This window comes from Phyllostomus hastatus, unplaced genomic scaffold (genome assembly GCF_019186645.2).
Source record: "Phyllostomus hastatus isolate PE091 unplaced genomic scaffold, TTU_PhHast_1.1 phas_contig_137, whole genome shotgun sequence".
NCBI classification, from domain to species: Eukaryota; Metazoa; Chordata; class Mammalia; order Chiroptera; family Phyllostomidae; genus Phyllostomus; species Phyllostomus hastatus.
This window is the reverse complement of record NW_025333583.1, coordinates 213,704-241,484: the sequence shown is the minus strand read 5'-3', so window position 1 is coordinate 241,484 and position 27,781 is coordinate 213,704. Positions and strand designations below refer to the sequence as shown.

The 27,781-nt window shown below is 41.5% G+C and overlaps 2 protein-coding genes across 5 annotated transcripts in view; both read left to right on the top strand.

Annotated features, from left to right (window-relative positions):
- Positions 1–20,713, top strand: part of LOC123828251 (nuclear body protein SP140-like) — a 53,153-nt gene extending 32,440 nt beyond the window's left edge. For all 4 annotated transcript variants that reach the window (XM_045853076.1, XM_045853058.1, XM_045853067.1 and 1 more), the window contains exons 8-20: positions 3,268–3,369; positions 4,237–4,290; positions 5,421–5,486; positions 8,760–8,843; positions 9,889–9,993; positions 11,896–12,038; positions 13,208–13,255; positions 15,558–15,602; positions 17,883–17,998; positions 18,687–18,795; positions 19,087–19,164; positions 19,379–19,522; positions 20,365–20,713. In XM_045853076.1, the coding sequence (XP_045709032.1) occupies positions 3,268–3,369; positions 4,237–4,290; positions 5,421–5,486; positions 8,760–8,843; positions 9,889–9,993; positions 11,896–12,038; positions 13,208–13,255; positions 15,558–15,602; positions 17,883–17,998; positions 18,687–18,795; positions 19,087–19,164; positions 19,379–19,522; positions 20,365–20,475 (1,205 nt within the window). In that variant the 3' untranslated portion in view covers positions 20,476–20,713. The remainder of the gene's footprint in view (positions 1–3,267; positions 3,370–4,236; positions 4,291–5,420; positions 5,487–8,759; positions 8,844–9,888; positions 9,994–11,895; positions 12,039–13,207; positions 13,256–15,557; positions 15,603–17,882; positions 17,999–18,686; positions 18,796–19,086; positions 19,165–19,378; positions 19,523–20,364) is intronic.
- Positions 20,714–27,576: 6,863 nt separating this feature from the next.
- The window catches only part of LOC123827770 (nuclear body protein SP140-like protein), a gene marked incomplete at its 3' end in the record, with an annotated part of 58,864 nt that continues 58,659 nt past the window's right edge, over positions 27,577–27,781 (top strand). The window contains exon 1 of the mRNA XM_045852216.1: positions 27,577–27,737. The remainder of the gene's footprint in view (positions 27,738–27,781) is intronic.

Here is a 27,781-nt window from a genome sequence, read left to right as displayed (position 1 = left end):
AATAAAGTTTATACCAGCCATAATAAAGCTCAGGAGGATGGCAAAATGGATTGACACCAGGGGAGGGCGATGTGTGGGATTTGGAATAATAATAGCATGATTAGAAATGTATAATCTGAATAAAAAGAACAAAAAGTAAAAGACCAAGAGTAGTGAGTTATTTGGAATACAAGTGTAGTGAAAGAAGAAAGGTTAAAGTGCAATATAGAAGGGGGAATAAAAAGCAAAACAAACAATAAAAACAAATAACTTGGAACAGAAGAAATAAATAAATAAATAAATAGAAAGAAAGAAGGAAGAGAAATAAAAAATATACAAATTCTGATGAAAAGCAAAGTAAAATTTTTCTCAGCCATTGCTGTTCACCTTCTGACTTTTTTCTGGATCTGTCTCTGGTTTTCTCTCAGCCCCAGGTCTTTTGCTGTCTTACATTTGAAAAAAAAAGCCTGTCAAGCCAGTTTTGCAGATCCTCCTGGTTCTTGCTGGCAGAGGCGGTGGGGCTCAGCTCCATTTTTCCTTCCCAGTGGGTCAGCAGGGATGAGGGCTCAGTCTGGGCTACAATAATCACAGGTGCCCAGTGTCCAGCCTACACCCTCAGAGCACTGTGTGGCCTGCACTCTCCGCTCTGCACAGCTGTGCCAGGCTGGAGCAGATAAGGCACCTCGCTTTGCACCCCTTTGATCAATTCATGAGATGCACTGAGTGGGAGCAAATGGAGCCACACTCTTCCTTCTTTGTTGGCCAAGCTGCTGCCAACAAAGGCACGAGAGGTCCCTGCAAGGAGCCACTAGGCTGCTATCACTCACCTGGCTCCCCTCCAATGTTCCCAAGGTAGCTGCAGTTTCTGGCAACAGGCCCAAGGGATTGCCCCACCAGCCTATAAAACCTCTTTACCACCAGCTGTGAAATGTCCTCTGCATACTTCGGCTTCCAAACTTCTTATCAGCTAAGATTCTGTTGTCTGTTCACACTGTTTTTTGGAAGATTGGCTAAGCGTCCCAGTTGGGTGCACGAATAAATGGGCTTAGGTCCCATCTACTTCACTGCCATCTTCTGAACTCCGAAAAGGTGTTTTTTTAGGTAATGGTCTGAAAGTAATATTTAGTGATTGGGAAATGGGGACTTTTAGATATTTTACTCTCTTAGGGAAATATTATGATGTGAATTTTGTACTTTTGATGTGTCACAAATTCCCCATCGAAACCCAAAGTCGTCACCTGTGAAGCTTTGTCATTTATTACGATACGTGCAACAGGTAGGATCGCAGTGAGAGCACTAACAGGAAGTGGAGTTCTACCAGTGGAGAACTGGTAGAACCAGTCCTCCAAAAGCTTTGGCAAAGACAGGCTCAGGACAAACAGCCGTGGCCACAACATTCAGTCATAAGTGTGAATGGTGTCCTGCATGTGAGTGGGTCATGGAGTTTATTCACCAAACAGAGACAAAAAAGGGGACAAATGATCAATTACATAGTAATATTTGACCTCAGGTTATGTGTTAAACAAAATGTTTTTTTTTTCACAAATTGAAAAGATGTCAAGTGCCTTCATGAAAATTTTGGTGAGGAATTCATGACTAAGTGTGACCAAAAATCTTTGCACAAATTGGCTATTGTCTCATCCATTAGTTAGTCTTTGGAACTGGCTTATATAGGGGTCATATCCAGTCTATGTCTCCATCCATTTGCTTTGGATGACTTTCTTTTAACATTCAAGAAGCACAGGAAAATGAGGAACAAGCATGTGTGATATAGGACATTTTATAATAGACAACAGAGGGAGATTAAGTGAAGCAGTAAAAGTATAAACACGTTCACACAATATTTGCTAAATGGTGTACTTCCCAACGAAATGTCTATTTTGTACCTGACTGCACACACATGTTTAAATGATAAGAAAATTCAGGAATAACAATTTATGAAACATGCCAAAGGTCAAGTAGTTGTTAAGACAGTTCACTTGGCAGTGGGTCAGGAACATAACCTGAAGTGGGCACAAGAGGCTGGAGAATTATCCCCGTTGGTCCAAGGGTCCCACAGGACAGTCCAGCAAGAGTCTTCAAGATGACCTTGGTGGGAACTCCATTTTAAAGGGATAGCCCTTATGCAATATCTGAAGCTAAAAGCGGGATTCATTGCTCACTAAGCAAGGTGCATGGTGGGAGGAGACAGTGTACTTACTGGACACAATTTAAAAAAAAAACCCCAGAAACTGCTGACTTTGTAAAGAGTTTTGGGAAGTATGTGTTTCAGGGACTGAGGACTTTCAGAAACAGGAATGATTCTGAACAGGTTAAATTTAGCCATAGGTGTGGGCTTTCTGGAATGTGGTTGTTGCTGATTGGCTGACTTTGAGAAGTGTATGGCTGCAACTGACTAGCTGACTTTAAATGTGGTTGGTAATATAAGTAGTCATTGGCCAATTGGGATGAATTTAAAAGTGGTCTGGTAGTTACTTTTATAATTTTCTTTTTGTTTTTTAAAGATTTTACTTATTTATTTTTAGAGAGAGGTGAAGGGAGGGAGAACAAGAGGGAGAGAAACAGCACTGGTTGCCTGTCTTATGTTCCCTACTGGGGAACTAGCCTGCAACCCAGGCATGTGTCCTGACTGGGAATTGAACTAGTGACCCTTTGGTTCACAGGTCAGAGCTCAATTCACTGAACCACACCAGCCAGGGCTACTTTTATAATTTTCAAAGAACTGTTAGTTTCTCTTTTGCTGGAAAAATGTAGTCTTCTAATTTTATCCTTATGGCTACAAATAGAAAAATAAAAGTAGAGGAAGTAGAATTGGGTGCGAAGAATGGGAATAACACGGCTCTGTCAGAGCCCAGGTGTGATTATTGGAGCAGGTGTACTTTTTCCAGGGATGCAGTTCACCTTAGTTCAGAATATCAGTGTGCCACACAGGAGCACCAGAAATTCTTCCCTAGTCACTGTCTCAGGATCTGTGGACAGTAACTTTCTTGTTTCTCTTTAATTTCTTGTGAACTAGAAGCTCCCCAAATGGGTAGAGAAGGAGATCTGAAGAGCTTATCTTTAGTCTATTACCCTGTGATGAACAAGATAAACATATTTTAAAGAAACAGAGATAAGATAAAAAGACAAGAGAAGAAAAAAAGGAGAATTAAAGGAAGACTCAGATATAGAGAGGATTAATATTGTATTTCAGAGGAAGAAGTAGCAAAACAAAAATCCACAAGGGTACCAAAAATAGGGTCACTGGGGCATCTGATAAGAGTTTTCATAAATTACGATTTTGCCCAGATTCAGAGCTACCAGCACATGGAAGTGACCAGTGTTCCTGTGTTATGTGCTTCTCAAAAGATGTGCCAGGAGGTCAGGAGCCAAGCAGTGGAAGGAGTCAAGGTAAGATGCTGCATGAAGGTCATGGCATGAGGGTGAGTTCATAGTTACCCGGGACCCCAGGTGGAGTGTGACAGGAGGTCCAGTCCATCTCTCTATGCCATTCTCTGCCTTTTCTTGACCTGACCCTTTAAGGAACAGCAGGGTGTTAAGAGATAATTATAAAGTCATGTTCCACAGAATGAGCACTGTGGATTATATATGGATATTGTAGAAATACAACTTAAAATGGCAACATCTAGTTTGCTGCATTACTATATTAGTAATGACACCTTAATTTTATGCAGTTATTTCCATCGCTGTCACACCTAAAATCTATGGAACCCAAGGAAACAAGATGTACTGGCACTTCTCCTAGTAAGACAATAGTGTCATTTTTCACAACCTTACAAAGACTTTAAGGACAACTGGTCATGCTACTTAATTGTCAGTAGGGGAGACTTCCAATCAATTATTCTTAACCCAGCACAAATTTCTGATGGATATACTCCGCATATGTCTAATTTATGTAGCATTTTATTATCAACTTTTTGCCATAAGATGCTATTTAATTCCTACAAAAATTTTAAGACCTAGACAGGATTGGGCACCTATTCCTATCTGTGAGTAACTTGAAATAAGTAGGTATTTAGGAGTTTTTTTTTAAGTTCCATTGAGTGAAACCATAAAAAAAAGGGGGTGTAGGGGGGGATACCCAGGGCTCATCCTGGACTCCTACCTCTTCATTCAGGAGAATTTTAGTTCCTTCAGAAAAAAGAGAATAATGATAAACAAATAACTAAACTCACTCCTTCTGTAGTATGAATCATCCTAGGATTGGTAACTTTTAGCTATTAATTTCTATTTCCTCATATCTACCTCTTTTCCTAGATACTGTGCATAATGGAAACAACTCTACTTTGGGAAAACACAAGAGGAAAAGAAGTAAGAGTGCAAAAGATTTTACTTGTTTTTGGTGTTAAAATAAGGTTATTAATACTTGAGTTTCATTATTATAATAATAAGTAAAAATAATATGATGATCCCACAAAAAATATCCATATCCTAATCACTGGAACCTATAATGCATTTTCTTTGGTGGCAAAAGGGATTCTACAGATATAATAAAGCTAGGGATCTGGAAAGGGGAGTTTATTTTAGACATCTGTGTACCACTGACATGATCAATTGGCACTGAAAACTGGAGAACAGTTTCTGGCTGTGGAGACAGGGGGAAGTGGCTTTGGGAAATGCAGAAAAACACACAATTGGTGGCTTTGAAGATGGAGAAAATGAACAATGATATGGGTTAACTGTAGAATTTGGAAAAGTCATGGAAAAAACTTCTGCCCCACAGTCTCCAGGAAGGAATAAAGGCCTTGAAATAGCCTTGAAAAGATACTTTGATGCATGTGGAAATGTCATAGAGAATTGCCTCTGCATGTATCTTATACAGTATCTGTATCACCTTTTATTGAGGATACTGTTTTTTCCAATTGTATATTTTACCTCCTTTGTCATAATTTAATTGACCATGAAATTTTGGGTTTATTTCTATCCAAGCAATGTACAGATTCAGTGCAATCCTTATCAAAATGCCCGTGGCATATTTCATACAACTAGGATGAATAATACTAAAATTTATGAAACCAAAAAGACCTTGGGTAGACAAAGCAATCTCGAGAAAGAAGAAAACAAAGTTGGAGGTATAATGTGCCCTGACTTCAAACTGGACTACAAAGCTATCGTAATCAAAACAATATGGCACTAGCACCAAAACAGGCACAGAGATGAATGAAACAGCATAGAGATTCCAGAAATAAACACATGCTTACATGTGTTTTTAAAAAAAATTTCAAAGAAATGTCATTTCCTATAGTCTTCCAAGTGCACACACAGCAAAATATGACTGTATAAGCAACCTCATGCTGCTACACTGGTAGTTAAGAATTTTGCCCACTTTTTCCCCACACCACCCACCCGTATTTCCCACCCGCAGTCCTTCCCCTCTTTGACTTTGTCCATGGGTCCTTTATACATTGAATAATTAACTTTATTCTCTTCTTTTCTTGAAGGAAAAAAGAGAGGACATGCCTGGACAAGATATAAAAAGAGATGGCAGAGAATCATATATCAAGGAGGTAAGCAGGCAAAGTGAAGCAGTCACACCTTTGGAGTTTAGGACGGCACTGCTTCTTGTGCCCTTGTGGCCCGTAGTCACCTGTGGGCCCTGATGGTTTCCCCACTACTACGTCAGGTAGAATATAGGCTAAGATGCTGTAATAGAGAGGCCTGAAAATACAGTGGCTTCATCAAAATGGTTTATGTCTCACACACATAATCACCCAGAGCTAAATGATCCAGGCTGATAGGGAGACACTGCCATCCTCAGTACATGGTTTCTTTACTGGGTCAAGAATACTTATTAATTAATTTAGAAAGATGTTCCAAAGAAGGCACATGAAGAAAGCAGGTTGCATATGTACATGTGGTAGAAATATATATATGTGTGTGTGTGTATAAACATATGTATTTGTGCAAATATGTTTTTATATAATTAAATGTTTGCTTACACATATTTACCTGTCTCTCTATGTACAATGATATAGATATGGATATATAGAAAAATTAATGGCAGTTCATCCATAAAAATATATGCAGTGGTTGTATGTGGTCATTGGTGATGTTTATATTTTTATTTGTGTTTTATAGGTATATGTGTACATATGAAAATAGTAAACACATTCAACTTTTGTAATAAAAAATATTATTTAAATACTAACATTTGCAAAGAGAAAAGCCTAGGAGGATATATATGATCAAGTTAGTTGTGGGTATATATTTGTAGTTAGACTGCTGACATTTTTTAAATTTTAGTAGTGATTTACAGAATTCTTTTTTCTGAAACAGTGAGGGTGGACCTGTCTTTCAGAAGTGCCCGATCTCACCTTTCACAATGCCAGCATTTCACAAGACTGTTTATCCTTGGGTTGAATCAAAATCTGAAGGATGGCTGTCTGCAGTTACTACTGGACCTCCTGAAGGGCACTCTGCATAGCCTTCTGACTCAGACATTGCTGGAGGGCTATAAACTGAGAAGTCCAGTAGAATTCATTTTTCAACCAAATGGGAAAGATTATATGGTTAATGTGAAGTCTCACAATTTTAACTCAGATTGTGCCAAGGATCTGATTATTGGGTCTGTTACCGCATCTGCTCCGAGCATTGTACATGCGGATCAGTGTTTCGTGTTTGTGTCTAAAAATTTGGACCTCTTAGTCATGCTTGTCTGGGGTATCTCTGACTGGAGGATCTTTGATAAATGTTTCCTGAAGAATTTTGTCTGTGGAATAATAGAGTCCTTTAAAAGCTATTCCCTATATCCCCTAAGCCATGTGCATGATACTATTAGTTTTTGGTTAGATGAAAAGAAAGGATTTAATGAACTAAGGTTTCACTCTGTGGCCTGAGCAGTGGCCCAGGTCACTATCGCATCCATACAATTTCTTAGTCATTTTCAGCATGCCCAGACTGAACAGGCCAGTCTCTGTTATAGACTGACCTACAAGACCTGTGACAAGGCCCTTATCCAACAGCAGGTAGCATCATTGCAGTCCCAGTGTAGGAAAGAGATTCAACAATGACTACATGTGACACCTCAGTAGTTTAGTAAATTCATTTCTGCAGTGTGATCTTCATGGGAACGGGATGAAAAAAAACCCCATTTGTAACTGGAAGTCCTTTTTGGACTTCTTTTTTTGGTAAAATCTTTTATCTTGTGACTGTTGACTCTAAAGATACCTATGTCTTGATCACTTAAACTTACAAACTATAATGTAATTGGTGACCTATGGAGTTGTACAGTATTTTGATCCTGAGTAATGACTAAAAAACCAAACAAATAAAATATCATTATGTACTATAGATGCTCTGTTGCTGAAGAGGTGATAGAACTTGAGTGTCTTATCAAGTATATCTATATTAGTCTGTCCAGAAAAAGTCCAGCCATTCTTACTATAACGAGAATGGTTTGCATGACATCGATGTAACCTGGCAGTCAAGGAGAGTGGACTGAGATGCACACACAAGAATAATGAACACTTCACTGTACTAGTCAGTGGGGGCGGTAGATGCCATTGAATGAGCTGTATACTGTGTGGCTGTCATATTCCAAATGACTGAGTGAGTAGAGCAACAAATCTTGCATTAAGCTTGAATAACATTCCTCCATGGAAACTATTCAGATGATTCAGAAGGCCGCAGCTATAGGCAAGTAGTGACTGGCAGCTTCATCATGACAACATGCCTGCTGATGCATCACATCTTGTGGTGAAACATCAGATCACCCAGGTGACCCAGCCCCTCTATAGCCCAAATTTGGTGCCTTGTGACTTCTAACTTTACTCAAAACTAAAATCATCTTTGAATGGGAAGAGATTTCAGACCATCATTGAGATCCAGAAAAATACGACAGGGCAGCTGATGGTGATTGAGAGAACTGTGTGAGGTCTCAAGGTCTCTACTTTGAAGAGGACTGAGGTATCATTGTCCTATGTACAATGTTTCTTGTATCTTGTATCTTCAATAAATGTCTCTAGTTTTTATAAAAAATGACACATTTGAGTGATAGCAAACATTGAGATGCATAGTCATAGCCAATTAACTTGTTACAAATAGAGGAACATTCTCTGCTGTAACGCCTTTTAAGCCAATCCTTAGTTACTGCTTGAAACTAAGGTTTTGTAAGACTCAATTCTACCCATTTCTCTTGGTTAGTCATCTTCTGGTAGATTCTCTGATTATAATATCTGTTCAAACCAAGGTGGACAAAGCCCTTGGTCACAGTTACTTTGCTTTCACATCATTTTTTGCACAAATGTACAAATATATTTATTCAAGATAATGTGTGTAATGTGCTTCTCACCCGCAAGCCCACCACAGGGTTTTCCTTGATGCACAGAATTTCTATTTTTTTCCTATCTCTCCACCAAAAAGAATCCTTAAATGTCTTTACTTTTTTGGTAATTTTGCCTCAATTTTCTCAGAACAATTTAGTTTCTGTAATGGGAGTAATCATCATCTTGATCTCATGTATTTTTTGGAAAGAGTATCAATAAATAAATTAGTAGATACATGATTGGCATCTGTTAAACACATATTACATGGCTGCATGGGCTATAAGTAAACTGCTGATTTCAATTGTTTGTTTAATATTTCAGGGTTATGAAAAATAAAATAGATGATGAGCCTAAGGTTAATTTTTGGTAGTTTAAAGACTAGGGATTATATATTGTTCTTTATGCTTTAGTCAGGCTTTGATGAAGTTACATTTAAATGGAAATTTAGAAAAACAGTAATATCTGTAAAAAAAAAGCATGACTGTAATTGTGATTATATTTTCTCATTTTTGTCAGGGAAAAAGAGAGGCAGACGTAGAATCCACTTAAATAGTACCAACAGAACCCTAAGGAAGAGAATCCTGTCAAGACGCAAGAAAAGTAAGGGAATATATTTTCAATAATTATTCACCTAATTTCTTGTGCTCTAGTCTGTGTTCTTAGTAATAAATCCTTTTCCCTAATTGCTTCATGTAGCTTTATTGACTGTTAAGAAAAGCATACGACTTTGTCTGTTTTCAAAATGTGTCAGGGGCAGAAGGAAGATAATCTGACCGACCATTTACTTGGCGTCAAATCTAAACCAGACCCCAGGGATTCAGGGTGCACTGTGGTGCTGTTGTCTCTACTGAACTGATAACTTTCATGTTGGGCCTCGACGGTTGCCATATAAAGGGTATATATGGGACACAAGCCCACAAATGATTTAGCTGACTATTCTGTGACCCAGAATGGTAGTCAGAAGACTTTCCGTCTCTTGACTGTCTGGGCTTGTGTCAGTCACTTAACCACTTTTGCCTCAGTTTCCTCACCTGTAAAGCAGGAGAGAGAATCAAGCCAACCACCCTTCTTGGGCCCTCCTATTACTGACAGCCCTCTTCTCCCACCATGGCTCTAAAACTTGGCGGAGAGGGCAGGATCCTGTGGGGGAGAAGTGAGGCAAAGCAGTGAACACAAACAGCAGGCAGACACCATCTCCATTAGGTCACACCATCACTGTCCCCTCTGCTCCTGAGTCAGAGCTCACACAGGAAGAGACAGGTACAGTCTCGGACTTGGTCCCCAGCGACCTAAGTGCAGGGAAATAGCCCAGCTGCAGAGCTCCCTTCTACCAGGGCAGCAGCTGCATGTGTCACTGTCCCATAAGAATCAGGGGACTGACTGCATGGGGAGCTAAGGCAGTTGTGCTGACGCCTGGTGTCTCTGCTAAAGCATGCTGGTTGTAGCGGGGTTGAGAGGTGTTATGAAAGTTGACATTCTGTCATTAAATATCAAAAATGCCACTGAAAAGCTCTGAAACTCTGGAGATTTGTGGAATGAAGTTTCCTAAGCACCCCTATGACTTCATAGGAACAAACTCAACATGGGGGGAAGGGTACATGTGCAATTGTAAAATGATACAAATTGAAGAAATCTTCTGTTTCAGGGTCAAGAAAGTACAGAGATAACACTGTGGATTTTCACTCTGAAATACTTCCTGTGACCTGTGGACATGTGAAAGGGATGTTATATAAGAAGAAATTGAAACAAGGTGGGTTTCACGGTCTAATTTGCAGCTCTTATGTGAAGGAATGACAAGAAGTCCAGAATTACCCATGTGAATTATACATCATTCAAGGACTCGAGGTTGTATTTCCACTTGAGAGATGCAGCAAGGGAACCTCGAGATGATATTTTCATACTTTAAGACACTGTACATATTAGATGCTCACTACCACATGGAAGTAACCACAGAAATACCCAAAGAACCAATCAAGAAGTGAATCAGAAGTAAATGGGAAGGGGCCCTCAGCCTCTGCTTTCCTATCTCCTCACTTCTGAATCATTATTACTAGGACGGGGTGTTAGAAGTGGTGAGAAGATCACAGAATTTAGAATTAGAAATCCTGAGTCCCAGCCTCAGCTGTGCCAAGAGTGACTGATTCACCTGAGTAAAATGGTACTTCTCTTGACTCTTCAAGAGAAGAAATTCTTCATCTAAAAAAGAGATGATGATTAAAATATGCCTCATGGTATAGCTGTAAGGAATTAATTTATGTAATTGATGTATAATATTTAAACAGCTTTCCCGAGATATAACTCACAAATCATACAAGTCACCACTTAGAGTGCATGATTCATTGTTGAGTTTTGTTTGTATGTTCACAGGATTGTGAATTGACAATCTAATTTTAGAACATTCCTTGTCCCCCACCAAAGGAAACCCCATGTCTCTCAGTAGTCAGTGCCAACTACCACCTCACCCCCCTGCCCAGCCTGAAGCAATGCAGCCCAGTCTAGGTATTTTACGTAAATGGAATCATATAGTGTGAGCTGTTCTGTGACTGGTTCTTTCCCTTAGCGTGATGTTTTCAAGGTTCACCCATGTAATAGTATATGTTAGTACTTCATTCCTTTTTAGTATCAAGTAATATAATATTCTATGGTATGAATATACTACATTTTGTTTATCTCTTTATCAGTTTGTGATATTTCCACTCTTTGGGATTACAAATAATGTTCTTTTGAATATTTGTGTGCAAATTTTTATTTGAATGCACGTTCAAATTTTGGGGTGTATATACAGAGGAGCGAAATTGCTTGTTCATATGGTAAGTTTATTTTTAACTTTTGATAAAACACCAAAATATTTTTCATACTGGCTGCACTATTTTGTATTTCCACCAACAATGTGTGAGGGCTCCAATTTCTCTCTCTCCTGGCCAGCACTTGTAATTGTCTGATATTTTAAATGATAGCCATGCTAGTGGTTGTGAAGTGATCTCACTGTGGTTTTGACTTGCATTTCTTTAATGACTAATAATGTTTAGCATATGATTATCTTTTATATATAACTTAAATTTTCCACTGGCTACATTTCACAATTATGTTTACTACAGACTGTCTGTGAATTCAGGAATAAAGGAAAAAATCACTGCTCAGTCATGCCACTAAACTGGATGGAACATGCTGTAAGGGAGGGCACCAATGGGGCCATGGGGCCATTCTGAGCAGCGGGGTCCCCACCTGACATCTCAGTCCAGCTTGAAGCTCTGCCTGCACACTGCCCCTGGGCCTCCAGAGAGTCTGGCCTGTTCTCTGCCTCCAGAATTCAATAGCAAATTTAAATTCTCTCATTGTTCAGAAAGAGAGGATTCTTGGAGCACTCCTTTTAGGTGATTTTGGAATACTTTTAGAATGTTGATTTTGATGGTAATGATTACTTCTTTTTTTTGCAAAAGGTCAAAGAAATGTGTGTACAAAACAGGCAATCTCCTTGGAGGGGATTTATAGGCTGTTTTTGGGGATTCTGATGTCTGAGAGGGGAGGCCAGACACTCCTGCTCTAGTGGTCTTGAGCCCCAGTGGGGTGACTCCACATCCATTGTGTTGTGAGGCCTGTGTCTAAGCTGTGAGGATGGAAGGCCCAAGGTCAACTTACCCTGGTCTTACAGGAGTCATGAGGAAGTGCATACAGAGTGAGGATGGGCATTGGTTCACTCCCAGAGAATTTGAAGTCAAAGGAGGCTGTGAAAGATGGAAGGCCTGGAGGAGAAGTTTGTACTGCGGCAGGAGAACCCTAGGATGGCTGATGGAGGTATTGTAGTGACAGGAGGCTTTGATGTGATTTTCCTGGTTGCACCCTAAGATAACATCACTTTTTGTTCACAAATATATGCTGAGTTATACTTATAACCCCAAATCCCTGACTTTATCCTTTCCCCAGGGGGAGGCTCCCTACACTCATATCTCTATACAAGGGAACCCATCCATTTGTCAAAGGGTCTCTGTCAGGGTGGATGCAGGGGCTTGGAGAAAGGAAAGGTCATTCTGACCCAGGTGCTTGCAGACAACTTTCAGCACTGAAAGAGAGTAGAAGGACCAGAGTCAAAGAAGTGGGCAGAAGTAATTTAGGGATAGAGTGATATAAAAGCCAGAACTACAATAAATGTGAGTCTGTGGGATGAGGTAGGTGGATTGTGGGTGATATGGCATAATTCACCAATTGGGGTTTTTTGTAGGAAATTAATGCCAGACTAAGAAGTTTAAACTCATAACATAGACAGTGCAGAACCAGGGAGTCTCCTGAGGTGTGACATGACATATTTAAACAGTATCTCAGACAATGTGGGGCCTTGAAATGACTTCATTGTCTTTCAGCCCAAGAAACCTGTAGTCAACCTGCAAGGCTCAGCTCCCATGTCACTCCTGTCTGAATGTTCCCTGACTGACCTTCCCTGGCCACCCCTTCCCAGGGCACCCTGAACTCACTATTGAGGCCCCTCTCCCACTGTATGATTCTTATCATTCTATGCATTCCTTTTGTCTCTCTAGACCCCTCTTGGGTTTGTCCATGATTATGTGCCCAACATTGTCCAGAGTGTGTGACACCCTGTAGATGTGAGACACGTGTGTTTCAGTTGAATGAATAGCCTTGATGTGAGGAGGCAGGTGTGAGTGGCACTGGTGGGACTGGAGAGAGGGTGAGAGGTGTCCCAGAGATTGTGAAGGAAAATCTCTGATAACTTAGGAAAAAGCACAAGAGCAAGGAAAATGGTTCTAAAGAGGATTTTCTGGGTTCCATGGATGAATTCTAGAAGAAGAACAGGTGAGAAGAGAACAGGTGAGGTAGATGGTGTCTCATTTCCTGGGCTTTGAGCGGACAGTGGGACATAAGTTAGAAATATCTGGGAGGAGGTTAGAAATGCCAGAGTCCCACACAAAGGAACAAGGCTGACCATATCCTTGGATATTTTTATTTTTCAGAAAGGATTTCTCTATAATCCTCCAAGAATATATGGAAGGAGAAAAAAGGTAATAATTATATAACTTTCTTAAATTTTTATCACATAACTGATTTTACATATAAAATATACTATTTTATGGTTTCTCAATTCAATAATTTTAATTAAGTATCCTTTTTTGCATGTGCCTTCAGAGTTGTTACCTTGAACATTATGTTGTATGCAAAGTCTTCTTTGAATAGCAAACCATTTGAGACAGAGATGATAAAGGGGTTTTAAAGTAGATCTCATAGATGAGGTTTATCTAGATTCAGATATTATAAGGTTGTCAAATTTGTAAAAGCAAACATATTTATGCAATACATAAAAACATTTCATAATAAAATCACAAGGTCATCTTCACCTAAAACCTAGATATTTTTAAAATCAAGGTTATTCAACAAAAGAGAAAAGCAAGAAATATATAACCAGAGACATCGAAATCAAGAATAATCTGAGAGTAACCAGAGGGGAGGTGGGAGGGAGTAATGGCAGGAAGGGTTTTCAGGAACTACTGAAAAGGACACACGGACAAAACCAAGTAGGAGGGTGGAAGCAAAGGAAGGAGGTGGGTGTGGTTGGGGTGGGGGAAATGCAGACAACTGTAATTGAACAACGATAAAATAATTTAAAAAAAGAAAAAAGTTTATTACTTTCAAAGCGTATTGAAATCTGATGGAGTAAAGTTTGCTCACCATCGCTGGGATGAACCCTGTGTAGTAGCTACTCTATCTTGTGACATATATGAAACCATATACCATTTCATGAGATAGGCAACAAAAATACAGGTTTCTTTTCTGATACTCTACATCTTCTTACATCCTCAGTAAAATGTGCACAGAGTCACACAGAATTCTTTTCAGGGGGTAAACTATTTGCCTTCATGAGAATGCTGCTTGTGGGGAAGAAGATTTTGGGAGATCCCTGTATATAGGAGGGCCTGGCCCAGAAAATTGTTTACTTTGATGCTGCCCCTTTGTCTCCAGCAGAAGAGTGGTCAGGCCTCCTTTCTATCTGTGAAAGTATTTCTCCTTCTATGGAAAAAGACTATGGAGGCAACAAACAAATACATAATGTGTAGTGTAGAGGGAGGACAAAGTGATGGCTTTTCTAAGACTGGGTATGAATGAGAACTTAAGGTAGTGGGAGAGGAAAGAAATACTCTTCTTATGTACTTTGGAGAGGAAAGAAATACTCTTTTTATGTACTTCAGGTAGAAATGGCCATCTAAGACATTCTCAGAATCATCCTAAAATAGGTCATATAGAGCCGGCCAATGGGACTTCATCTTCCACTGGGGATGTGAGGTCCAGGTTTATGCATTCTGTTTTGTGAAATAATACATTCCTCAAGAACAATGTATGCTAATGTTTGCTTAAGAAGTAGCAAGTAATCTATTTTAAGTGACACAATACTCATTCATTCTCTTGTTGAACATAAAATTGTTGAGTTCATACTAAATGCCCAATATCCATTAAAGAAGATTCAAACAATATCCTTAACTTCAAGGATTTTTCAAATTTATTGTCAAATATGGAAGAATGAATAATGGGTAGGGCTGGGGGAATCTAGGCCACACAAGGAGGTGGGCAGTGACATGGCCACCTCTCAGGTGATTGTCCAGTGGATGACACTTGTCTATGACCTCTCTGCCCTGGGCTGGAGAGTAAGGTTGAGGCTGTTTGAATCTAGAGGGGAAGTCATTCTACTGAATGTGCATGAGCAATATAGGTCTAGTGAGTGGCAGTCAGTTACCTCTGAAATGCCACCTAACTGATATCTGGGATTTGAATGGAGAAGAAAAGTGGGTGACATTCTGGAAGAAGAATGGCAACACTGCAGTCCTTGAACTCATTTATCTTTGAAGCTACACCCTAGAAGAGCTTCAGAGGGTGATGGAATTCTTCTCTGGGACACTGGCATGGATTGCAGGAATCTGGGGTCTGTGATTGCTGGAGGCTGTGGATGATGAGTCCTCAGCTTGATCCTCTCATTGCAGCTACTCTGGTGGGATACAGAGAAGAAAGCTTGAGGGTCCCTTAAAGTGGGAGAACCAGAAGGGTTCCTCCAGTTACTTTAGTGAAAGCTGGGCCACTCTCCCTGCATGACTTCACATAGGCCCACCTTGGGTCTGAGAGCCAGGGCACGTAACTAGATTGGGCCAAACAGTACTACTTTAGCACTTTTAATTCTCTTTGTAGATATATAGGTTTCATAAAAGTATGTATGAAATAATGGATAGATTGTGAATGCAATCCCTCAAAGATGGCTGTATAAATAAATGATGGGTGCAAATATCCCATTCATTATTGTCACTCTTTCTCTTTTTTCAGCGGAGAATATCAAACTCTCACAATAGTATCTTAGCTGACCTGTGTGTAAGTACTAAATCCCCAAATAATCTAGCCTTTTCCCTTGGTATTTTACCTGTCTCGTTGTCACCTTTCTCTGAAGTGCGCTCACACTCAGCTGGAACATGCTGCTGTGTATTTTGAGCAGAGAATAGGAAATGCATCATCCACGTCAGGTAGATGGTTCTGGAGTTGGGTGTCTCAGTATTAAAGCATCCTTTGCATTTGTTTGGTGGAAACCTTCTTGATTCCCTGTTAGTATGGGAGGCAGAACTCTAGTCCACTGGGTTGCTTAGAGATGGGACTTGAAGTAGAAATAGACAGGGCAGGCCTGCAGATTAGAGGTAAGGTACAAATTTGAGTGGTTAGCAGCATTTTTAAGAAAGCAGAAGGGAAGGGAGGAACATGCCAAGTATTCACCCCACCATGCAGGCAGAGCTAAGATGGTTTCATGCATCAGGCAGAAGGCACTGGCCAGACCATGCAGCCAAGTTCAAGATGTACTTGCAGAGATGAGACCCACTGAGACATGCATGCAGGGCAGCTGGGTCCTTTACTGGGGCCCTGCATCCAACCTCAAGGGAACCATCAAGGTGCTGAGCTGGAGGTTAGGAATCAAACCACCACCACATAGCAAATCTGGGCATCTTTACTCACACTGATACCATATGGCTGCCTGTTTTGAGGTCTGCCAAACCCAGGGAAGATTCCACTGTCTAAGCTAAATCATACATTGATTTCTTTCATTGTGACAAAGTGATGCACATTTTAAGCAGAGTCACCTTTGCACAACTCCAGGGGACAGCACTCCATAGGATGTGATGCAGTAATATTGATACATGACATCCACAATGGAGGGTCAGTCAAATAGTTCTCCATAGACTTTACCTCCAAGCAATCCCCTGATAGGATGTAGATGTTATTCCCATGGATTTTGACCTTCAGCCAACTTAGGGAATCCTCAGTCATCTCAAGAGGAGTCCAGTGTTTGTGAGGCTTGTTTTTGATTGGTGTAGACAGAGAAGACTGGGTCTCACTGCCCAGGGCTGAAGGAGGAGGAGATGGCAAGAGTACCCACACTCCTGTCAGTCTCTTTCCTAGAATTGACATTACAGGCCAGTTCAACATGGACTTATAATATCCCTCTGCCTTATTGACCAGCCTCTGCTCAGTCTAAATCTCCATTAGGTTGCACACTGGGGTCATCTGAAGATCTAGATTACCCCCTAGAGAAAAATCTGTTTTAATCACCCTGTGCTATAACTTGTATATTAGGGTTATTTAAAAGCCCCTGGATGATTCCAATACACAAAATTACCCCTTTTATGACTCAATGAAGAATATCAATGCCTGCACCCCATCCAGACCAGGTAATTCACAATGTCTAGTGCCAAGACTAGGACACTAGTATCTTATACAGTCTCCTTGGAAGACTCTATTGTGTAGCTGGGCAAAGATTCAGAGAGACACACCTGTAAAGATTATTATATAAGTGAGATTCTTAACAACTGGTTATGTTTGTCATTTTCTTTTTTGTTGTTGTTGTTCTTTTGGTTTTTTGGAGAGAGGGATTATCAGTTTTGGAGAATGATGCTGGTATCTGTGAGTGTCTATACTCACAGGATGAAATATTGGCCACATCTGGCTGACAGAGAATCTAAGAGCCCACCGGCAATATGCGTCTGAACCCCCCAGTACACTGAATGGGAGGTCTTTGCAGGACATTTTTGGGGTTACACTCCCTCATATACGACCATTTTTGATAACAAAAGAAATGGCCAGAATCCCAATCCAGCCAACCCAACTATTTTCAACACAGAACCCACAAAAAAGACTCAAAGTAATTGTGAATTATTGTCTTTTTATCTTTTATTACTTTCTACATTAAGAAGTCTTTTCCATCGTATCAAATTCTCAATACATCTCCCATTTCCACTGCCCACCCAATAAATTATGCCATTGTGGTGTAGACAAATGGGTTTTTAACACTATTTCAGGAACTCATTTTGTCTGCATGGGAATAACATTATTCAGATTTTCATGAGATCATCCTCTTTTCTGGCCTGCCTTTCTGTGTTAGGATCTCTGGTTTCATAGGCAAAACTTCTCTGGTCTGGTCACACAGGCACTCCTGAAATTCACTGCAGACAAAGAATTCTTCTAAACATCCACTCTGTGCTGTCCCTTCAGAGTTCAGAGAAGCACACAGGCATCCCTGCAGGTTCACACAAAGGCCATGGGTCCTGGATTCCCACAGCACTGGTGGTCAGGGGCCCTTGGGGATGTGGTCATTGTTTTACCTTCCAGGTGGGAAATTCAGACATATGTGAGATCTGCCTGGATGGAGGAACACTCTTCTGCTGTGACACATGTTCCAGATCCTTTCATGAGGACTGTCACTTTCCTCCTGTGGAGACTGAGAGGTTTGTGAGATGCAGCCCCCTGTCTCCTTTTATAGACCCTTCCTCCTTCCATGCACACTCCCCCTGCTGAACTCCTCCTTGTGACCCGATGGGGACAGAATGGTGCTGGATGTGCAAGTCCAGCAGTATGATCCTGGGAGCTGTTGAAAGATGCTGGCAGCAGGAGGGTAATGCTCCCCTCTCTCCTCTGGGAGGTGGAGGCCAGTGGCTGCATCTTTTGCTTTCATAGTGCTACTACTGTCCTTTCCAGAACTTTCCCAGCAGAGACTACTGTTTATAGGAGTGGAAATGCCAGTTGTTTGTGTTCTGTGCTTACCCAGAAAAGGCAGAAAACATGGACTAGTTTCCTGAATTCACCACCTTCCCAACTGGCTGATGAAGGCCTAAGGTCCCCAGGGTTAAGTTAAGGTCCTGTCTCTGACACTCAGGCCTGGGGGACAGGGCTCCCTGTGCTCCCAGCAGTTCAGATGGGGAAAGGAGAGCCCACCACTTACACTGACAAAGCCCTCCACACACTCACCCCCTGCTTTTACTTTTGATGGATACAAGGGTCTTACAGCTTCTGGGAGGTATTCACTTCATGCACCTGCTGTTCCCATCAGCCATTTCTAAAAGAAGAACTGAGGCAGCCATAGGAATGGTGCTTGTTTCTGAGACTTTGTCTTATTCATTTTACCTGACCTCTCAGGAGCCCGTGGAGTTGCATCTTCTGCAGGATAAAGGAGTTTTCAGGAAGTCAGCAGTGCATCAGGGAATCTGAGGTCCTGGCGAGGCCAATGGGGCCTGAGGAACAGCTGGTGAGTCAAATCCAAATGCCGAGTCTCCTCCTTTCTGCTCAATGTGAGAAGTCAAACAGTTGTAGAGTTAGAGAAAGGGTATCAGAGCCCTCCTGCTCCTCTGATTACACTTCAGCCACTCTGAAAACTCCCCAGAAACTGTTTGCAGAAAAGAATCATTCAGCCAACATGACTGTCTTAGAGCAAAAGCTGTTTGGAGAAACTTCCAGAAGACTCGTATGGGCATGCCTGCACATATATGGACTCATTCTTTCCAAGTTGCTTTTCATTCACATCTTCCTTCTTTTGTAGAAATGTGAGTTCCTCCTCTTGAAAGTATATTGCCATACAGAGAGCACATTTTTTGCGAAGATTCCATATTATTATTATGTGAGTAACAATAATAGATCATGAATGCAAGCTGCCATGATGTTACCTGACCTTGACACTGGCTGTTGTGGGATTTGAGATCTCCAGCCCCTGGGAAGGAGACACAAACTGTCTTTATGTTCACCTTGGATTTCTGTTGGGTGTGCTGGGAATTCACAGAAGGCAGACATTGAACTATGCCAGTAATTCTCTCAATGATATTTTCCTCCACCAGATCAAAGAAGTTTCTCAAAACCTAAGGGAACCTATGTGGTTGGACAAAATCAAGAAGAGGCTAAGTAAGAGGTGTTACTGCAAAGTGGAGGAGTTTGTGCGGGACATGCGCCTCATCTTTCAGAACCACAGGGCATCGTACAAGGTAAGTGTCTCTCCTGCTTCAGTTTAATTTTCTTTCTGTAGACTTACTCTGCCCTCATTTCCTGGTGCTGGGAAATTTTGGTATCCAGGAAATAATGCATCCTTTATGATGAGCCTGTACCAGCAAGAGTTCAGGAAGTGAGTCACTTTTAAAACTCAGGATTTAAGCTCCCTGGGCGGAGTAACAGTGAGTCAGGAGGTGTCCCTGCAGCCAGAACCCCAGGGCCCTGAGAGTTCATTCTCCTTGGGAAAGGTGACAGGCACCTGTTTGGAACAGTCACATCTTCCTTGCTCCAAACCTCAGGAAAAGATTGTGCCCTAAAGTCATGTTGTTGTTCTTGTCTCTCCTCAAATATATTCAGTCAGACCTCTCAGAGATCCCCAACTGCAGAGTCCTTTGCGTGTGAATGTCCATATAGTTAACAGGGGTCAGCAGGGGGGAATAATGTGACACTGTGAAAGGAAGGTCACTGGTTGCATTTAATATTGGATTGTTGCGAAGAGCATGTATTATTATTCTTCTGTTGCTAAAATAAACAAGCCAAGCCAATGAGGACGATAATAGATTAAAGAAGAATAAAAAATAAATGAATAACCCAGAAGCTTCACAAAGCAATTAAAAAAAAAAGAGTCCCCACATGTGGTCATCATTTCCCATTTTTGCCTAGTTAACATGAATCAGTTGTGCACTTGGACTCAGAAGTTACTCTTAGCCACATGAATTTTTTGTCTTAACCTGGTTAATGTAACTTTGGTGATTAAAGCAATGATTCTCAAATGCAGTGTTTCTAAACACTGAGGATGAGTGGCATTACTTTTGTTGTTATTTATCTTTTTTTCTAGTACAATGACTTTGGCTTAATGGGCCTTAGACTGGAGGCGGAATTTGAGAAGACTTTCAAGGAAGTGTTTGCTATTCAGGAAACAAATGGAAGCAGTTCACCGGTATACTGAATGCTGCTGGTACTGCAGGAAATCACCCTTGGGGACCGACTTGTCATTCTGTGGCTGCTGTGAGGGTTGGCTGCCAATCTACCTCTGAGTGGCATGACTCATGCTCCCTACCCAGCTCAGGCTGGAGCTAGTCCCAGCTGTGACCAGATCCTCGCTTAGCTTTCCACCATGCCATCCTGCTCCCCTGACCGCTCCTTCTCCTGAGAGATTTCTCACAATAAACGACTGACTGAAGGGACTTCATGTCAGGCTCTTCTTTGAGGGATCACAAGAAAATGGTAGTAGCAATCAGGCCCTAAGGATGGGATACTTGGGTTGGATCACTGTCTAGCCAGGCAGTGACAGGCAGAATATTGATAGTGCCTGGATGCTACAACAGTGTCACTGACAAAAGTTCACCTGTAGGAAACCGGATGAGCAGAGGGGAAGAGGTCCTAGCTGGTACAACTTTCTGGCATTTACAAAGGGAGAAATAGTAGCTATAAGAACTGTGGATTTTGGTGGCGCTTGCTAAGTGTGACAAATGTGTCAAAAAGCGTACATGACAGGCTTAAATTTATAGTCACCACCTAAAGCAAAGAGACGCTCATGCCTGTAGTTGAAAGACAGACAGTAGAAAGGCCTGAAACAGGTTCTAATGTTAAGAATGCAAAACTTTAGAAAAAGCAGAATTCTAGGCTCAGTTTGGCCTCTTGTGCCAAAATCAAGACCCTTATATAGTAGGGGGTCCTGGTAGTTTTCTATCAAGAATGGGGATTTCTAGGTAGTTTTACATGAGAACTCTGAACTCCAGGTTCCCTACATCCACTGGTCTGCAGAAGAATCTTCTGCCCCTTGTTGGAAGACAGACCCTCTACCCAATCTCCCTCCTTACTTGAATAAAAAATATGCAGAGTCCTTTCAGCATGACTCAATTGGCAAGTCCTGGGTGGAGTGACTAGGTGAGGAGAGGGTTTCTATTCCAATGGAACTCCAGGCTGACCAACATATACCTACAGGTACCAGAGGACTGAGTCTGGGAGTGGATTCTGAATGAAGAAAAGGGAATATGAAACTAAAAAGGAAAAATTGTTGATACAGGTGCACCCTCCTGTGTCAGAGAGTGTAACTGGCCTGTAAAAGACCAAGGTGATGATTCTATTATGCTCCTGGGGAGCTCTTAGAGCAGGGGTGTCAAACTCACTTTCACCAGGGGCCACATCAGCCTCATGGTTGCCTTCAAAGGGAGGAATGTAATGTTAGGACTGTATAAATGTAACTACTCTTTAACAATTAAGCAAGAGTTCGGCACTGCCGCCAAGTAGAAACAAGGTGCTGGGCTGGATAAAACAAGGTGAAGGGCCCTTGTGTTTGCCACTTGTGTCCTAGAGGCTTGTTCAAAGGCAAGGTTCATACTAGAGGAAGTGGAGGAAGAAATACCTGACTTGCCAGGGCTGACTATGGAAAAGGGGGATCCAAAGTCATAGGGAAGATGGCATAGCCTTACACTCCACAACTGGAAAACCCATCCGTCATGTGAGTGTGTCTTCAGGAGGCCTCAGAGACACTAAAGGAACAAGGTAACAAGGAACACACTTCTGAGGGGGCACCAGCATCCTTGAGATGCTCAGCAGGGCTGTTTTCTGTGGGTTAAAATAATGTAGGAGTGCTTCACACAGCTGGATTCCTGGGTAGTAAACAAAACAATTATATTTAAGAATAATAGAATCATGTGGCAGAATTTAAATTTCAGAGCTAAGTGAAGTAATCTGTTGTAAGCTGCAAGGTGAGAATAAGACCATGAGGTGGTGGCTTATGGATATCTATAGAGATAGATAGAGATAGCTAATAGGACATGGTTTTGTTAAGACAAGATGGAAGTATAGCCACAAGAACACACACACACACACACACACACACACACACACACACACACAATCAATACTAAGTAAAAGTAGATGGCTGATGTCAGCTATGCCAATAGAAAGTCAAAATGTTATGCTCAGTTTCCAGGCCCGAGCAAATTTTTGGACCTAGAACCTGATGACAGAAATGAGCAAATGTACATAGTAGTGATTCTCTGAGTTCTTCACTGAGAGGACTCATGGCCATTTATTCAAGTATCCATGTACCAGACCCTCCCCCCCCAAAAAAAAACCAGAAAAGAAGGGAAAAAACCAAATATAACCAAGTATTAAGTTTTGTTGATACAGTATCTGAACTGATCCTAATACCTACAGACCCAAAGCACCATCATGACCCCTGTTAGAGCAGAATGTATAGAGGTAAGGTAATATTCATCTATGGTGAGTCCACTCAATCCGTGGGGCCACTCAGCAGTCATTTCCCAAGATCCCAAATGTATAATCAGGACTCACATAGTCGTTAACCAAACTGGTTCTTTAACCTACCATTCATAAACCCACAAAATAGCAATGGCTATTTCAGGAAAGGTCAAGCCGAAGGCCTGAAACTAATGTTTTCTATGGTAAAAATAGTAATTTGAAAGCAATATCATATTCCTGGAGAAGGAGGGAATGACAGATTAGTGCCACCTGCAAATATTTAAATATGCATGAGCAGTAATCCATCCTTATTACATCTTCATTTATTCAGTAGTTTGGCTTCTAGAAAAGCTAGGTGATTCATGTCTATTAGATGACTAATAGAAACTTAAGCAGGTGTGGGACTTACGGCAACCAGCACATAGACCTTGGAGGGCCACATTCCTGTGTGTAGTGGTATCTGAGCAGATATCCCAGCTAGTGGCTCTCCTCTTCTGCAGAGCTGAGCCAGTGGGTCCCATATGGCAAGGAAACTTAGTTGACAGTTCTACCTGATTTGTGTCCCCAGTCAGGTAATAGCAGCTATGGAGCCCATTCTACTATCCCACCCAAGTGGTAAAGCAACTTTCCAACTCTGCTCACCTTTTGAAAGTAGTTCTCAGTCCTGACCATTCAGTAAATTTGGCCAGAGAACTCAGAAGCCAAATGGACAAGGCTATTATACCGGTAAGCCATGGAACCCAGTCGATAGCTCTGTCCAACAGCAGAGCCCAGCCTATGGCCCTGCCCAATTGTCAAAACAACCTGTGACCTCACTGATACAGCAGCCTAGCCAGTGAGTTCACTCACTCATAAAGCCTAGTTTAAGCCCCACCCAATGAAGGAGCCTGGTTAATCTGGCCCAACAATGGAGTCATTAGCCCCACCAACTGCAAAATATAGCTGGAGACCCATCCCAAATTCAGTGTGGCCAAACCATGCTGAACAGCAGAGCACAGCAAGCAGCCTTATTGATTGTGTTGCCAACCCATGGCCCTTCTTAATTCAGGGAACAGGCTTCTGCTGTGCCTTATAACAGACCATAGCATGGGGTCAGATCTGACAGTGAAGTCCTGCACGTTGCCCCTCCTAAACGTGGAGCACAGCCTACTTAAAATTAGGCTGAGGAACATAGCTTGAAACTTCACTGAAACAGGAGCCATTGCAAGGTCCACCCTGTAGCATTGTCCAATCATGGAGTCTAACCAGTGGCTCCATCATTGTAGTCTCACCAGACAACAGGTGATTTCAAAGTCAAGCAAGTGAGCCACTCTGAATGCAGTGCACACCTAGCAGCACTACTCAGTCAGGGAGCCCAGCCAACCATAAAACTCAACCAGCATCTACCCCTCAATCTCAGAGTATGGAAGTGGCCTTGGCCAATGGAGATGTTCATAATATGCCTCACCTGCACATAAACACCACCAGCTCTTCCATCTACAGCCTGAGCTGACTGATAAAGGTCTTTCCCTGCTGAAGTGAAGCTATAAATTCTGGAAGAAAAGAGTGCTTACTCAAATGTGCTGATACCAACACATGGAATCAAGAATTATGAAGAACCACCCCTAGCTGGTGTGGCTCATTGGATTGAGTGCTGGACTGCAAACAAAACGGTTATGGGTTTGATTCCAAGTCAGGGCACATGCCTGGGTTGTGGGCCAGGTCCCCAGTAGGGGACATGTGAGAGGCAACCATACATTGATGTTTCTCTCCCTCTCTTTCTCCTTCCCTTCTCTAAAAAAATAAATAAAACCTTTAAAAAAGAATTATGAAGAATCAGGCAGACATGAAACCACCTAAGGAAACTAATAAATTCTAATAACTGTTACTATAAAAATGAAGATCTATAAACTGTCTAACAAAAAAGTTCAGGATTATCCTCTTAGAGAATTTAAGTGAACTACAAGAACACACAGACAACTAAATTAAATGAGGAAATCATACATGAACAAAAAATAGAAGTTCAACAAAGAAAAGGAAGCTATCAAAAGATCAAACAGGCCCTGGCTGGCATAGCTCAGTGGATTGAGCACAGGCTGTGAACCGAAGTGTCACAGGTTCGATTCCCAGTCAGGGTACATGCCTGGGTTGCAGGCCATGACCCCCAGCAACCGCACATTGATGTTTCTCTTTCTCTTTCTTCCTTCCTTCCCTCTCTAAAAATAAAGAAATAAAATCTTAAAAAAGTCAAACAGACATGCTAGAACTAAAGAAGACAATAGCTGTACTGAGGAATTCTCAACAGAGAGCTTCAATAGTCAATCAAGTAGAAGAAAAAAATCAGTGAACTAAAGTACAAGTATTTGAAATTATCCAGACAGAGGAACAAAGGAAGAATGAAAATGAGTGAAGGATGCCCATAGGATTTAGGAGACATTATCAAGAAAAATATATAAGATCACGGTACTCCTAGAAGGTGAAAAGAAAAAGAAAAGGACAGAAAGTCTATCTAAAACAATGATGATTGAAAACTTCCAAATTTGGGGAGAGAAATGAACATTCATATTTGTAAAGCTCAAAGGACCCAATAGGTTAAATCTGAATAGGGCTACATTGACATACTTTATAAGTAAATTGTCAAAATACGAGGACAAACAGAATTTTGAAAGCAGCAAGAGAAAAGTGACTTGTCACATACAATGGAGCCCCCATTAGACTACCAACAAATTGCTGAACAGATAGTTTTGCAGGTCAAGAAAAAGTGGGATGGTATATTCAAAATATTGAAATAAAAAAGCCTGTTAACCAAGATTAGTGTCCAGCAAAGCAGTCCTTCAGAAATAAAGAAAAAATAGACTTTCCCAAACAAACAAAAGCAGAGGGAGTTCATCACACTAGAACTGCCTTTTTAAAAAATGCTAAAAGATGTTCTTCAAGCTAAAATAAGGAGCATGTAATTAATATTGTAAAAACATAACCTGAACTCTCAACTACATATAGTTGGGTGCTCTTTCTCCTATTGTTACATGCACAAGGAATGTAGAGCAAGAAGGAGACAGAGGGAAGACTGAGCCCAAATCTCTTGGAAAAAGATGGCTGCATATAAATTCTTGAAACAAAATGCAGATTCAATGACCATAACTCAGTCTTCTCCTTTAACAATAACAACAACAACAATACATGTACGAGGTCTGTTTAGAAACTATCCAGGCATATAATATGAAAAGTAGAGACACTTATTGAAGATATAAGATACAAGAAACATTGTACAGAGGACAATGATGCCTCAGTCCCCTTCAAAGTAAGGTTCATCCAATTGCCATCAGCTGCTCTGTCGTATTTCCTTAATCTAATTGATGGTCAGAAATATCTTCCCTTTCAAAGGTGATTTTAGTGTTGGGAAAACCGGAAGTCACAGGGCACCACATTTGGGCTGTAGGGGGACTGAGTCACTTGGGTGGTTTGATGTTTCTCTAAAAAATTCTGCACGAGACATGATGCATGAGGGGGCACATTGCTGTGATAAAGCTGCCAATCACCAATGTCCATAGCTGTGGCCTTCTGAATCATCTGAATAGTTTCCATGGAGGAATGTTCAAGCTTAATACAAAATTTGATGCAGATTCATTGATCTACTCGCTCGGTCATTTTGAATGCGACAGCCACACAGTACACATGCTCACTGAATGATGTCTACTGTCCCCACTGACTAGTACAGTAAAGCCATCATTGTTCACACATATGCATTCCAGTCCACTCCCCTTGGCTGCCAGGTTGCACTGATGTCGTGCAAACCATTCTCGTTTTAGTAACAATGGCTGGATTTTATCTGGACAGAACTTATATGTATTATATATTCTTAAGCTTTTTGGCAACAACTTATATGTTTCATATGTATAGATGGTTTGTAAGTATTAATTCCAGCAGAAATTCTGTGGTAATCCATGTTTTTTTCTCCAGGCATATCATTTGCTGATTATTTTGCTTGTGAAAGAAGACCACTCTAAATAGGTGTGTGTTTGTGCTTCTGTGAACACAGAAGTACAAAGTGTATCTCATCTGGTTTGTGTCTCCTAACAAATATGTTCCTCTGATGCTCAACACAGCAGCATCTCTCCTTCTTGATGCGCGGGGGGTTTGGAGGCACTGGACCCAACAGGGTCTCCAGAAGCCAGAAGAGGGCTGGACCTGGGAGTGGCAGGGATGGGTGGTCTGCTGCTTACAGGCTAGCACAGAGAGTTCTGCTTCTGATCTGCAGGAGAGAGTCCCCAACAAGCCATACTTTTGAAGAAAACAGCTAGAAACTCTGAGCAATATTTAGAGAACAATGCTTTAGTCTTCAGGAAAGTGAACACAGGGTAACTTTGCAGGGAATTAAAATCTCACAAGCAGCCAAAATGAGATGTTTCCAGTATACTTCTTTGGGAGAAAAGAAAGAACAGAGGTGGAGAGTAGGTAGACACTTCCCCTGTATCTTAAATGTAATTGGGTGAGAACCCTTAGGCGCAGCTGGGGGAAGTCGGACTCAGGGAACAAACGTAGAAACCATCGCTGTGAGAATGGTGTTTCTCCAGCCCTGTGTCTGAACACAGAGACCTAACTGTTCCTCTGCACCCTCTCAGAAAGCTGGAGCAGCGAGGACAGGGCAATTCACAGAATTTTTTGTTGTTTTTGCACAAACAAAGGGAATCCTGAGGACTGGAGTCCTCTTGGAGGTCCCCTCCCCTGGCCTCCAGGTCCTGAGGGTCCCTCCTTGAACTCCATTTCTTTTGCCACAGGTCCTGATGGCTATGAACTACCCTGGATCTGCAGGAGGAAGGAGACAGCACTGGAAAAGTTACTTTCACTTTTATTTCCCCCATCCGGGTGGAGCTCTCCCTGGCTGAGTCAATTCACAGAATTCCTGCTTAGGGCTGGACAGCCACGCTGAAACCAGGCTGGGGGCTCAGAAAGGATCAAGGGACCCGGCAGGGCCCACGGCAGGACAGTGGCCAGTGGGGGCAGTGATCTCAGCACCAGGTTAGTCTTTATCTACCTTCCTCTAACTTCCTCTCTGGCAGCAC